Source organism: Pavona decussata, unplaced genomic scaffold (assembly GCF_977016875.1).
Source record: "Pavona decussata unplaced genomic scaffold, jaPavDecu1.1 SCAFFOLD_161, whole genome shotgun sequence".
NCBI lineage: Eukaryota > Metazoa > Cnidaria > Anthozoa > Scleractinia > Agariciidae > Pavona > Pavona decussata.
Window position 1 is genome coordinate 3,042,501 of NW_028145572.1, and position 12,869 is coordinate 3,055,369.

Here is a 12,869-nt window from a genome sequence, read left to right on the forward strand (position 1 = left end):
TTATTGCGATAGCATTCTTGGTTGGCGAGTTATTCAAGATTTAGGCTTATGCAAATTAGACAACTTGTGACGTCACAAGACTGACACAAAATGAAGGGAAATCACAAAAAATGGAATATCTCTTAAGCCTTTTTCTGTATGGAACTGACACTTTGTAGAGTTGTTATACTCATCACAAAGTTTCATGATATGATCCACTATGACATTTCCATGGCAACACAATGGGCTCCAGGTCCTCACCATCCAAAGGATAAAATCAGAGTTTCCCTTCCCAAGAAGCGCTTTGTGCTCTTGATGTTTATTCAGTGGGTGTGAGGGAGTATGGACATTACGCAGCACAAGTATAAGAAATTCTGTTTGACTGTGGAGCAATAAATAAGGCATTTGTCATTTTGGGAAGGTAGAGGTCTGGTAACGAGTACGTTGCTATGGTGACATCATAGCCACTATCACAATGTGTAGTTCTGTCAGCACATCAACCCTGCAAAATTTCAACCCTGAAGATGTAGTATTTGCGTAGATATTCCAAATTTTGTGATTTCCCTTCATTTTGTGTCAGTCTTGTGACGTCACAAGTTGTCTAATTTGCATAAGCCTAAATCTTGAATAACTCGGCAACCAAGAATGCTATTGCAATAAAATAAATGCCATTCTTCACCATTTTGAAAGCTCTTCCTAATAAGCTAATAAAAGATTTTGTGTCATATACACTTTAACAAAATCACTAATCCCTCAAATTTCTTCAGTGTTGGATCCAGGCCTCACTCACCTGTTTTAGGGTAGCGTCCTCGTGATGCCTGATGGGAAGCCTCTCGTACTCGTACGCAGACGAGATGATCTCAATCAAGCCGCGTAGCTTGGTTTTAGCGTTCAGTGACACGCTGAACAACTCTAAACAATTGAAACAAAACAGCTGTTAGAACGAACGGAACCAAGTTTAATATCACAGCCACAGACAGCCATTCCCGTAAAGAATGCTACAAATGATTTTCTCACCGATTGTTGTGTAGTTAATGTAGTAGTAGGCAGCGATCATTCCAAGATTCAATGGTGACACGTCCATTTCATCCTCGATCGACACACACTGCAGAAACCACAACACACAAAGAATTGGAAACAATATAAAATAACAAGATTTATCTAAGTCATGCTCCACTATTCTGGAACGTTTTGGATTTTCATTTTACCCTAATATTTTCCTAATCCCTGTGAAAAACTCGAAGTTAATACCTTTGATTGCTGTAGGTCGTTGAGGGTGTTCTCCACCATGTCGGACATGTGATCTGACAAATGACGATGGGTGACGCCTGAGGGAGAAATCAAATCCACACACTGTTAGAAAATTACAAAAGGCACTTGTCTTAGATGAAAATAAAGTGAAGGGCTGAGCAACAGCAGGGACGAGCTTGGAGATTTCCTTTAAAGAAGGATGAAGCAAAAATATGAAGAACAGGAAAATCCGGAATATGAGACCCCCCCCCCCCCCCCCAAAAAAAAAAATAAAATAAAATAAATAAATAAATAATAATAATAATAATAATAATAATAATAATAATAATAATAATAATAATAATAATAATAATAATAATAATAATAATAACAAGTCCCTCCAAAACCTCACACCATAAAATCCTTTTGATAATGCAGCTGTAAGACCGTTGTACGCAAACGTTGTACCGTACTTCAGAGAGGTGCCTCGGTATCAAGGGGACTTAGCCTTACCTTGCAAGTTGTAGTAGTTCGGATTTTGGGTCATTCTGCGGTACAGGAAAGTCCATGTTAAATAGTCCACCGCATCTTGTTTGTTCTCAATCGTCTTCGTTACCACCTCGGCATTGAAATGATCGTGAAGACAATGATCCAAATGCGACTGAAACCGAAAAAACAAGGTCAAGAACAATTGTTTATTCGTCTTTAACACGTGACAAGAACTCTATCCACCCTAAAATACGATTGACCAAAAGCAAATTCTCCGAACGTAAGAATGAACGAAAGGAGCGAACGAACGAACAAGACATCTGAAAAACGAACGAATTGATTCTCGTTGTAATGAACGCAAAGTACTGTCTACGATAAAACGGCAAGGAAATTTGATGCTACTCTTTAAACTAGTCAATCCCGCTTGCAGTCGTTTAATGCAACGAAAGACGTGTATTTGTTTCCCATATACCTTTGTTTTAGAGCCGGACCGAATAATCATTTTACGGTCTGTACGGACCGTAAAAACGTTTCACCCATCTTCCAGCCTTTTCAAAGAAACGTGGAATTATTCTAATGAGATGCAATTAACGGACCGTGTACGGAGTGACCACTGCTTTGAAAGTCTGTGCAACCCGTAGGTATCGTGCTTTTACAGACCGTATCAGTTTGTCTGTATTGGACAGCCCTCCCAAGTACGTACTTACCTCAATAGGCAGGGGCTCGTAGAGGAATTTCTTGAAGTATTCTTTCTTTGATGCTTGGCAAAGAATCACTGCTTTCCCAGAATCATCCAACAGAGGCCTGTTAGCTCGACCAATCATCTGTAAAACATCTGTGACAGGGTAATCCACATAACTGCAAACAATGAAACAAGACAATGTATAGACTATAACATATGCCTGTTTTGAAAATTACTGACTTACAAGCGGGCATTTCACTCCAGTTTCTCTTAAGGAAGAAACAATGGTGAATTGCTACTACTTTCCTGCAGAACGATTCTATGTCCTTTCTCAGTGTCTCGACCATTTGTACCCTTCTATACATCATGTGAGTGAAGACAGGCCTTGCGAGAGTTGAATATGTTGTCAAAAATACACGGCAACAGCTTGTATTAGAAAATAAGGCATTAGGTCACAGACCTCCCACCAGTCGAAATTTAGGTAAGTCTCTCTAGGTCAAGCGCACTTTCTTGTAAAATAAGTATTAAATATAAAACTGACGGAAGAAAACTTGCGCGTTGATTTCTCTCGACCGACGTTTAATTAAACAAGGCAGAGAAAACCTGAATACTCAGAAACAATTTTGGCAAAAGTTTGGATTTTTTTTTCTAGCCTAGGCCATTGATTCCTCCTTCTCTCGATAGTCGTGTTAACGTGCGTGACTTACGCATGGATCTTTCCCTCATAGAACTGTGTGTCCATAATAATCACCAGGTGGGCACTCATGTTAATCGCCCATGCGAGATTGCGTGACACAATCACCACCTGTATCGCTCCTGAGTTGAAGAGTTGTTCCACGATCTTGGTTTCAGTATCAGACAGTCCTTCGTGTAAGTAAGCCACTCCGTATCCCACAGTTTCCTTCAGCGTCTGAAGATAAGAGCAAATTTATATAAACACAAGGTTTCAAAAATACTGATCAATAAATTTCACTCTACAGTACAGTAAGCTAAGAGGGGGGAGCACGGGGGTACACCACCAAAGTTAAGTACAACTCGCGGATTGAATATGGACAGTAACACGTAGAATTAAATTTATCGTTATCGTTATTATAGTGCACAGAACTACACATTTGCATTAGTAAGCTCGGCACGAAAAACTACTGCACCAAGAGAAAGCCCACAGAGGACCTGAGGTCATTAACGTCCTTGAATGAGTTCAGAACTAAAATATGCCAAATTGCTTTTGAACATCTATGCAGTTGTTCCTTATGTAAATAGTTGTTTCTTGTGCTGTATATAATATACGACTTTAATTTTATTTTTATTGTCAATTTTTTTTCTTTCTCGGAGAAATTAGCTATTCAGCTACTCTTGTAAATCCGAGGTAAAATAAAGGTAATGTGATGTGATGTGAAGCCCATTGGTGGTTTTATCGCTCTGAAATGATATGGAGTAAATCCACCACTTGCCTTGTCGTTCAAACGTTTGATGAAAGGTTGGAGGTCTTCCTCGGTGCAGTGCAAGAACCTGTAGAAAATAACAGTAAACTTGTAACAAAACACCCCACACTGTTCCTTCAGTTGCGTTCTGTCAATTTAAGTCTACAACTGTAATAAGCTCCTTTTCGTTTAATATACAAACTTAACTTGAAATTGCTACTACGATATTGTCATTACGCTGCCCGAAAACAAAGCCAAAACCAATTGTGTTTACCGTTTAAACGTCTGTTGTAATATTCATGATTTCTAAAACAACCGTCACTTTGTCTGCACGGCAATTCGCGCAGTTTTCCCAGGCTATATGCATTTGTGTTGTATTCTAGTTTTAATGATACTAAAAAAAATGCCCTTTTACCGAATTTGACAGCGATGTCGCTTATGGCCGGTTACCGTCGATTTTCATCGTCTGAAGGAGATCTTATTGCCGGTCAAAATTTCAACAGAATTAACACAAATACTTGAGGCTAATTTTAAAGGTTCATGAATGAGCCTGCTGGGGTTTTTACGAGCCACATCCCTGATTTTAATTTGCTGATTTGCAGCAAAAGTGAATGCTCTGCACAAAATTCGGTTCTACTTGTACTTCAACAGTCACTGAAAGGGGCCTCTGCATGTATCCTACTCCTCATCCTTAGCTTACCTCTGCGCATCATTTTCCGCTCCAGAGAAAGTCAGGAGGTCCAGGGCTGTCAGCTTGGTCTGCCTTCTCGAGGGCACAAAAACAATCACAGGTTTCTTGGGAGAATGTTTTACAATCGACTGGTAAGTGGGTTTTGTCATGGCGATCAAACGAGAAGCTGTGTGGGTGATGTTGAATCCCTGATGAAAAAAAAAACATGCGACAGCAAATTAAGAGCAATTAACATAAAGGAAAAAAAGGTAAAATTTGGAAATACATGACAACATTTCAATGAGAATTGTGGAAACACTCCACCATTCAAAAAACACAGATCAAAGCTACACTTAGAAATTGCAATCTTGCCTCTGGTTGGAATATAATATATTCCATTCCAATTTATAATGCTTTCTCTCATTTGTGGTGCCCCCAATTACAATAAATTTTAAAACGGATTTTTTTTTATTTCTCACAATTTTCATGTTCCAAGATAAGTTTCAGAACCACCTAAGTTAGCTTTGGGTTAAGCAAAGAGTAAATTAAAACTGACTTCTACAAAGATTACCCAGTAGCAGGAAAATAGAACACCCACCTGTATGTGAAGTTCCAGAGGCACTGGCCTCACATTTGGATGGAAGTTAAACAAACTGGTCGCACCAACACCAAGCCACTGAGAAACATCCTGTGCAATACAGAAAAAAAATATTAATTAGTTATTTGTTGTAACCATCTCCACCGATATTTCTATTTTCAGTCATGTCATTAACCATGTGGAGAGAGATTAAGAACTTGCTTTTAATGGCTCGAGCATAATTAAAAAAAAAAACCCTTTGTTCAAGTTAAGATGCTGTTTACCAAGTCAACATGGTGTCAGAAGTGGAATACAAACCCACACCTCCAATGAGAGGTGACTTTCCCACATTGCACTAAATTTTAAATATCCAAAGGTCGTTTGTTACCAGTTGCCCTCCACCAGTCAATAGTACTCACTGAAAATGCTTGAAAATGACAACTGTATAAGCCAAGTGTTTTCATATAAAAAGAAAAACAATTTTCCAAACTACATGCACTCACCTTAGCATTAGCTAGAGATGAGCTCAAAGCCACTATCCTGATGTTACGCTCAATCTGTGATGAGATGTATCTCATACGGGAACAAATTACTTCCATCACGGGCTAAAAAACAATGCAAAATCAAATGTTAACATTGCAAATGCCTATCTTTCTTTGCTAAAAGGTGTCAACTTTTTAAACCCATCTTTTCTGCTGAGCTGTGCACCAGGTTCCAAAGCCATTGGAACTGCTTTCTCAAATACTTGCTACATCCCTGTCTTCTTGCTCCTATTTACCCATCCAAAGCAATCAAACACTGGCTCAAGGCTGTTAACTAAGAAAAATTTCAAGGAGCCCACAAGGCCAAAAGCCGAGAAGTTAGGAGCCTAACACGTTAGGTGCTGCTGCAAAACATTTGGGCACCCAGAGCCCCAGCCCTTGTGGCTGCTTTAACAAGTCCTTAAAATGACCAGAGAACCTCTGCACATAGCTGCAAGTATAATCAACAAAGATCTTTTCTTACTCCTGATTCACCACCAATCAAATGAGCTTCATCCAGGACGAACAAGTGAACATTCTGCACATTCTTCCTCTGCTTCCATCGCCGTGACAACACATCCCACTGTTCTGGGGTGCTGACAATCACATTACCCTAAAAGAGAATCGGATACACAAAAGATATTCAGATAAGGTGTATATTCAGTGCAAATGTCATTTACAGCATTCAATCTTGGTTATGAGTATTTAAAGTAGAAGCAAATACTTCAAAATGCTTAACATCTGAACTGGCTGGAGGTACAACAGACAGCTATATTACAAAAATTAGTGTGGCTAAGGAGTTGAACTCAAGTCAGAGTGGGACTTCAACCCAACACCTCTACATGTCAAAGTCTCACACCAAAGCCGCTCCATCTGCCTGCCTCCTGTCTTATGTTGTCAACACTAAGCTATTGGTCAAATTTAGTCTTTAGCTCGTAGTTTTCATTTATCTTTTGTTTCTCACCTTCGCAAGAAGTTTAAGATCTGCACTTGTTTCTCCTGTCAACATGACTACATTCTTGCCCAGCTGAAGACCAAACTTGCTCTGCCAGTCTGCATACACCTGGTAACCCACCACATGTTAAGTTTCTTTCTCTTACAGGAATTTATTTACTTTAAATTAAATTTTTGCTCATAAGCGAAAACTATATTAAAACAGAGTATTTGGCTGTAGTTAGCAATGGTAGCTACACATTTTAGTTCAAAAGTTGTGAGGGTTCACTGAAAATGTTACACATCTCTCAGCTGGACTGACAGCAAAAATCAACTGAGGTCATATTACGGCCAGGAGTACATGCTTCAATCATCAGAGATACCATCTGTGGGGGGCATGGAGGCTCATGGTGGTCAACTAGAAAGCCTTTGCTACTTTGACCACCACACACATTTTATAATTTGTACTGTATTTATTTTTATCCTGTAATTATCTGTTGTAATACTTTTCTTTCTATGTTAATGTTGTGTAAATAGTGTGAAATAAATGAACCTTGGGCACACACATTTTATAATTTGTACTGTATTTATTTTTATCTTGTAATTATCTGTTGTAATACTTTTCTTTCTATGTTAATGTTGTGTAAATAGTGTGAAATAAATGAACCTTGGGGGAGGGGGGCATGGGGGCTCATGGCTGGGTTGCAGGGATTGCCAGCCATATGCATGGGAGCATGTTATTGTCTAGGGGCTGGGTGGTCATGGTCACAGTGGAATTCCTTGGACTTCCCAGACAGCCATCTTCCACTCAGCTTGATGCATTTGTTAACTACAATAATTATTCAGAAAGATGTGCAACCTCATGCCGTCCTAATGTCAACAAAGTTGAATTCAGGATACAAATTAAAAGTTTAATCACTGGTTGCATCACCCTTACATCTTTCTATGGCAATGACTCAAGTTTTTTACTTAAACTCAGATCCTATCAGCATGATGTAAAACCCCTACAGAACTTGCCTGATCAGCCAATGACTGCAGAGGAGTGACATACACACATCTACAGTCAGGAATCTGCTGGAGAAGTCGCAGCACAGCAAACTCTGCACAGATGGTCTTCCCACTGCCAGTTGGTGCACCAATAAGAACATTCTCATCTGAGTTGTACATGGTGTTAAAAACTGATGGAGAAAAACAAGTTATCAATATCCTACTAAACTGTAACTGTAAAAACACTCCTGTGCTGATTGTCTTTTATGTTTCATGCAGTAATAAGGAACAACTGTATAGTAGACCAAACCAATACCCGTTAAGTAAAATAAGATTTTCCTCAAAACCCCAGATTAGGTTATACAATTCTTCATTCTTTCACAGAGATGGTTTCTAAAAATAATAGAAGCATAAAAATGATTTTGCACAGTTGTTATACTAGTCGCGATTGCTAAATAGTTACTTTACTTAGATACAATTAAGTTCATGATCATAGTAAGTGCCTTCCTTGTTCTTCAACGTGACATTCATGATTGTACTTGGCAGCACAACTGGAAGCCTAAAGTGGTGGCATTCTTCAGTGCTACATCTTGCTCACCTTGAGTCTGTATAGGGTTAAAGTAGGGGAACTTGTCCTTGTATAAACTTTCAAATGCAGGGTTTCTCAGAGCTGAAACTGGCAGAGGCTGGAGATCCAGTAGTTCAGTAGGTGGGGGGTTCTTTTCTGGTAGAATCAAATGACGAAATGAAACTGGCAACTGAGTTTCAGAGCCTGAAAACAAAAGAAAACAAAAATTGATCAACAACGAAGGAATTCAATTCTTCAAAACAGAACCCGGTATTAAAAAGAAACCTACAGGAGAAGGGAAGCAATGAAAATTAACCTGACAATATTTCTAAATCTGGAATAAACAAGTCTGATCAATAACATTGGCCTAACTCCTGCAAGTCTCTTATTGCTCAGTTGTAGAGCATCTGAACTAGTTATCGGAAGGTCACAGGTTTGACTCTTGTTGAGAGAACTCGGACTTCTTTTTCCTGAGTATACCTGTGACACTGACTGAATAACAGATCATTCTCAATTTTTTTTGTCATTTTTTGCTTAAAATGTGATTTTGAAGAATTAATCTGAACAAGCACATCAAATGAAAACTTATTGGCTGCTCAAGCAACTAGTCACATTGTGGAATTTAGTTCATCTGGATCACCTGACATGCAGAATAACAAGTGGTGAACAATATCATCCTTAGAACATTTTATCATTCATTACTCACCAAGCCACTTGTCTGACACAATTCTGATGAAATACTGAGGAGGAAGAGGCTCAAACACAGGAACAAAGAACTTCAGTGTATGTTCATCTGATGCAAATTTGCTCTTCAACAGAAAGTACTCGTGGTGCAAGATGATTTCACTATCAACATCTTCCACAAAAATCCACATTGCCTCTGAGTTGCCATGAACCTTCTCATCCCATTGAAAATCAGGCGTGATCACTAGCTCAACACTAAGTGTGGATCTGGTGGGGGAAACAAAACAATTTTCTTTTCAATCAACCAAAGGCAAACGGGAAAAAGAAAACAGTTGATGTATGAAGAGCCAAATGTGAAACTTTTTAGTTAACCTGGTTTGAAATCATTTTGACCTTAAAATTTCATTTTAGACTACAATATCCAGGTCACAGCCAATAATGGCTGGCATACATTTAACTTTTGTTAAAAGAAGACTCAATGAGGTGTCCGATAACAGGTTTGACTGCAAATACCGGTTTTGCCCAATCAACACATACCTTGTGATGGGCTGAATGTGTGTAGCTAGCTCCATCTTTGGCAGTTGATGTACAAACTTGTACAATGTCTTGCCCATTTTGGGCATGTGCACCAGCTCACCAATCTCTGTAGCTCCCAGGTCGTAATAACGCTCCCATGGAAATTCCTTTTTCTCAATTCTCTTGATTACTTCCATGGGGATTTTCTTGAACTGCCGCAATGGACTCATTGACAGCCACCTTAAATTAAAAATTACAAAACATTCATTTGAGTCTTTTTTTAATGGAGTACAACTTATGTAGTAAATGACCAACAATGAAGCATAGAACTCACAGATTAAAACAAAAGCATCATCCTGAAAGAAGCAATAATTAATTTTTGCTGGGTTGTTACAGATGCTTCAAAATATTAATGTCAAGTTCAAAACACAGAGTTTACTTACATTCTCTTATCTATCATCTTGCACAAGTTCAAACTCTTATCAGCCAGCTGAGCCCAACCACGGTTCAATACAATCTCAAAAATGGCCCTCATCAGCCGGCCTGAAGACTACACAATCACACAAAGACAATACTCAGTTAATTTTCCCATTTGAGAAATCAAACATCAGTTACTACAAACAGGGTTGCTATGAATGCCTGTGCTTGGCTCAAAGTCACATAGCTTCACCATCCTTGCAGGCAACTTCTGCCAGCCTTATCTAATGATAATGAGTTCAACTCAGGCTTCACCTCTAAATTTACATTATCTTGTTTCTGACTATTATTTTAATCGGTCGCATTACTTATGACTGATAAGGTCACATAAGTAATAACATAATTATTACCTGAGTGACATACACCATATCAGACATTAAAGCAAAACCTTCCAGCCTCAAATGAGATATGTAGGCCTGCAGCAGAACATTAACCTGTGAACAGTAAAAGACAAATAAAACAGAAAACAGCTAAGTAAAAGTCATCACAATACTTTTAAAGCCAACCTGCATTGTGTTTAGTACATAATATTGGGCTTGTTTTCAGATAACTTGAAGACAGTCACTTAATACATCTCAACAGCCAACTTTTTGCCATCTGAAGTTTTTGTTCCAAAGACTCGACCCTGCACACCATGGTGTGGCATCCAGGAATTTGACACTTTGGGTTTCCTTGCAACATATCTTATTCACTGTTTACTTTATTTAATTTCTGTTACCATTATAATGTATGTTGATCTAGAAAATATCCAAACACCCCACCCACCTATCCCTCTGTAATTTCCAGTTTATCTTCATTATTTTATTTTCCTTTTAAATTTTGGCTTTTGAGAGCTTTCTCCACCCACCCCTTGTGCATTCTTATCCAGAATAAGGCCAATTAAACAGATCCTTACTATAACTTAGACATTGAGTATTTTTCTTTTATATTTCAGGTATAATCAGCATGGTAATGATGATGATTACAATGATATTCAGAATGCTGTTCAAAACAGTGACTGTAGTACCGGTAGATTGAATAATGAGTAAAGAACCATCACAGTGCAAGAATACTCCTTGCTGTACCTTAGCACTAGGCTCTTCAATGCTCTCCTTCACAGGAATTGGAACACGCTCAAGCAACTTGTTTAGTTCCAGCTTCTCTTCCTCTCTCACAGTAATGTACTTGAACTCAGATGACAGTGAGAACACTCTGAACAGCTCTATCTCACTGAGCGTTGGCTTCAGCAGACTGTTGTAAGTGGCAATTGTTTCTTGGGTGCAGTAGTAGTGACTGGCAATACGACCCAACTCTGTAACCTAGAAAATGTACAAAGAAAGCATATATGAATTATTATGGATTAATGGACAACTAAAGCAAATTATCAGAAATAAAACTGACAGGAAATGAGAAAACAAGTGTGCATGCACTAACCTGGAAGTTTCCTGATTTCTTGTCATATTTAACAAGATTGTTTTTGTCCAACTGTGTAGCAGCGGAGTGAATTAGATCTGCCCTTCGCTGTGAGAAAAGAGACATGTTCAGTAATTTCCATTTATTAGCCTGTAATTTATTAGGTTTTGTTGGAAAACAGGAAGATTAAAAAAATAACTACAGTAATACTCCATGTACATGTTGTACAAAATGGACTGATGGAGAGATGTATTTGTAACCACATGTACACTTTCCAAAATACCTGTTCAAGAAGGGGATCCTTTTCAATCTCATCATGTGTTATACCATAAAGTGAAGGGTTTCTCAACATCCGGATATAAAGGTAGGTATAACCTGAAAAATTAATATAAATAACAAATTTAACTACAAAAAAAAAAAAAAACCAGCACTAACTAAAGACAAATATTAATTAATCAATTCTTCTTTTTGGTAAACGTGTGTCAAGGTTAGTTAAATGACCTGTCTCTATCCTAATCATTTTAACATTTTAACTGGTTCGTTTATAGCACACGAAATAAGTTGCAACTTACATCTTAAATAAATACATTGTCTGACAAAGTCATTGTAGAAATGGCACAAAATTGCTATCTTAGTTGCATCTAAGCTGAGACATTCACAAACACAGCTCAAAACCTTTTATAGCAACCAACATCTTTCTTAAACCGCCCCTACAGCTGTACCTGTACCTCATGCAATTGTACACTTTCTATCTTATAAATTATAATCTTGAAATATCATAACATAATGCTGGCATTATTACCTAGCCAATGGACAGCTTCCTTGGCATTCTGCACAGTTCCAAGCACAATCTCAGCATTGAGATTATCTGCTAACTTGCCAATAAACTGACTTTCAATGGGCAGCTGTAGGACAAATCATAACAAAGTGTACATTGTAGATCAACTGGTCAACAGGACAATACAACAATGGGCATGTCCACATTAGACTCAATTAATGAAGTTTTCATTAAATAATACCTCTTCTTTTACTGTAATTCCACAGCTAACAAAATAAAGCTATGAAAATCCTACGAGGTAGCGGAATAAGGCCAATTTTGCAATTTAATTAAGGAATGAAATTGGCTAGTAAATACGATTTCAAATTATAATTTCATTCAATATTTAATTTAATTTTTTGAGCTACAGTGTGAACTCAACACCCTTATTCAATCAAGAATTACAACTTCAACAAACGTACAACTAACATGACAGTTACCTGTTGATTCATAAGTGAAAGATAGTATTGCAGTTCACTGTGACTTGTAATTAAGATGCCTTCTCCTTTGGTGTCATACTGTGGACGGCCAGCACGTCCCAGCATCTGCATCACATCTAACGCACCAAGCTCCACCCAGCGACCCTTCTCGGGATTGTAGATCTGTAACAATGACAGAAAAATATTTAGGGCTTTAACGAATCAATTTAAATTCTTTTAAAAAAAAGAGCATTATAAGTGAAATATGAAACATGAAAGAAAGTTCCAGAGTCCTGTACCTGAGTTCCCCTGATAATCACAGTGTGTGCTGGCAAGTTCACACCCCATGCCAAAGTTGCTGTGGAAACCAGCACTTGGATATGTCTGTCAGCAAAGAGATCCTCCACCAGAGTTCTGTCGACCCTTGTCATACCAGCATGATGAATGGCAAACCCATAAGGAAGGAGATCTTTTAATTCCAGATTCACAGCTTGTTCAGCTTCAGTT

The 12,869-nt window shown here is 38.2% G+C and overlaps 1 protein-coding gene across 1 annotated transcript in view; it reads right to left on the reverse strand.

Annotated features, from left to right (window-relative positions):
- Window positions 1-12,869, reverse strand: part of LOC146464810 (U5 small nuclear ribonucleoprotein 200 kDa helicase-like) — a 32,686-nt gene that overhangs the window by 7,942 nt on the left and 11,875 nt on the right. Inside the window, exons 14-37 of the mRNA XM_085129180.1 lie at window positions 12,662-12,869; window positions 12,384-12,545; window positions 11,929-12,031; window positions 11,410-11,501; window positions 11,148-11,234; window positions 10,799-11,032; window positions 10,085-10,168; window positions 9,701-9,807; window positions 9,279-9,497; window positions 8,764-9,008; window positions 8,088-8,261; window positions 7,520-7,680; window positions 6,534-6,632; window positions 6,054-6,182; window positions 5,552-5,653; window positions 5,070-5,159; window positions 4,502-4,680; window positions 3,832-3,889; window positions 3,088-3,290; window positions 2,406-2,556; window positions 1,723-1,870; window positions 1,231-1,307; window positions 997-1,084; window positions 770-891 (exon numbers count right to left, since the gene is read on the reverse strand). Coding sequence (XP_084985306.1) covers window positions 770-891; window positions 997-1,084; window positions 1,231-1,307; window positions 1,723-1,870; window positions 2,406-2,556; window positions 3,088-3,290; window positions 3,832-3,889; window positions 4,502-4,680; window positions 5,070-5,159; window positions 5,552-5,653; window positions 6,054-6,182; window positions 6,534-6,632; window positions 7,520-7,680; window positions 8,088-8,261; window positions 8,764-9,008; window positions 9,279-9,497; window positions 9,701-9,807; window positions 10,085-10,168; window positions 10,799-11,032; window positions 11,148-11,234; window positions 11,410-11,501; window positions 11,929-12,031; window positions 12,384-12,545; window positions 12,662-12,869 — 3,322 coding nt within the window. The remainder of the gene's footprint in view (window positions 1-769; window positions 892-996; window positions 1,085-1,230; window positions 1,308-1,722; window positions 1,871-2,405; window positions 2,557-3,087; window positions 3,291-3,831; window positions 3,890-4,501; window positions 4,681-5,069; window positions 5,160-5,551; window positions 5,654-6,053; window positions 6,183-6,533; window positions 6,633-7,519; window positions 7,681-8,087; window positions 8,262-8,763; window positions 9,009-9,278; window positions 9,498-9,700; window positions 9,808-10,084; window positions 10,169-10,798; window positions 11,033-11,147; window positions 11,235-11,409; window positions 11,502-11,928; window positions 12,032-12,383; window positions 12,546-12,661) is intronic.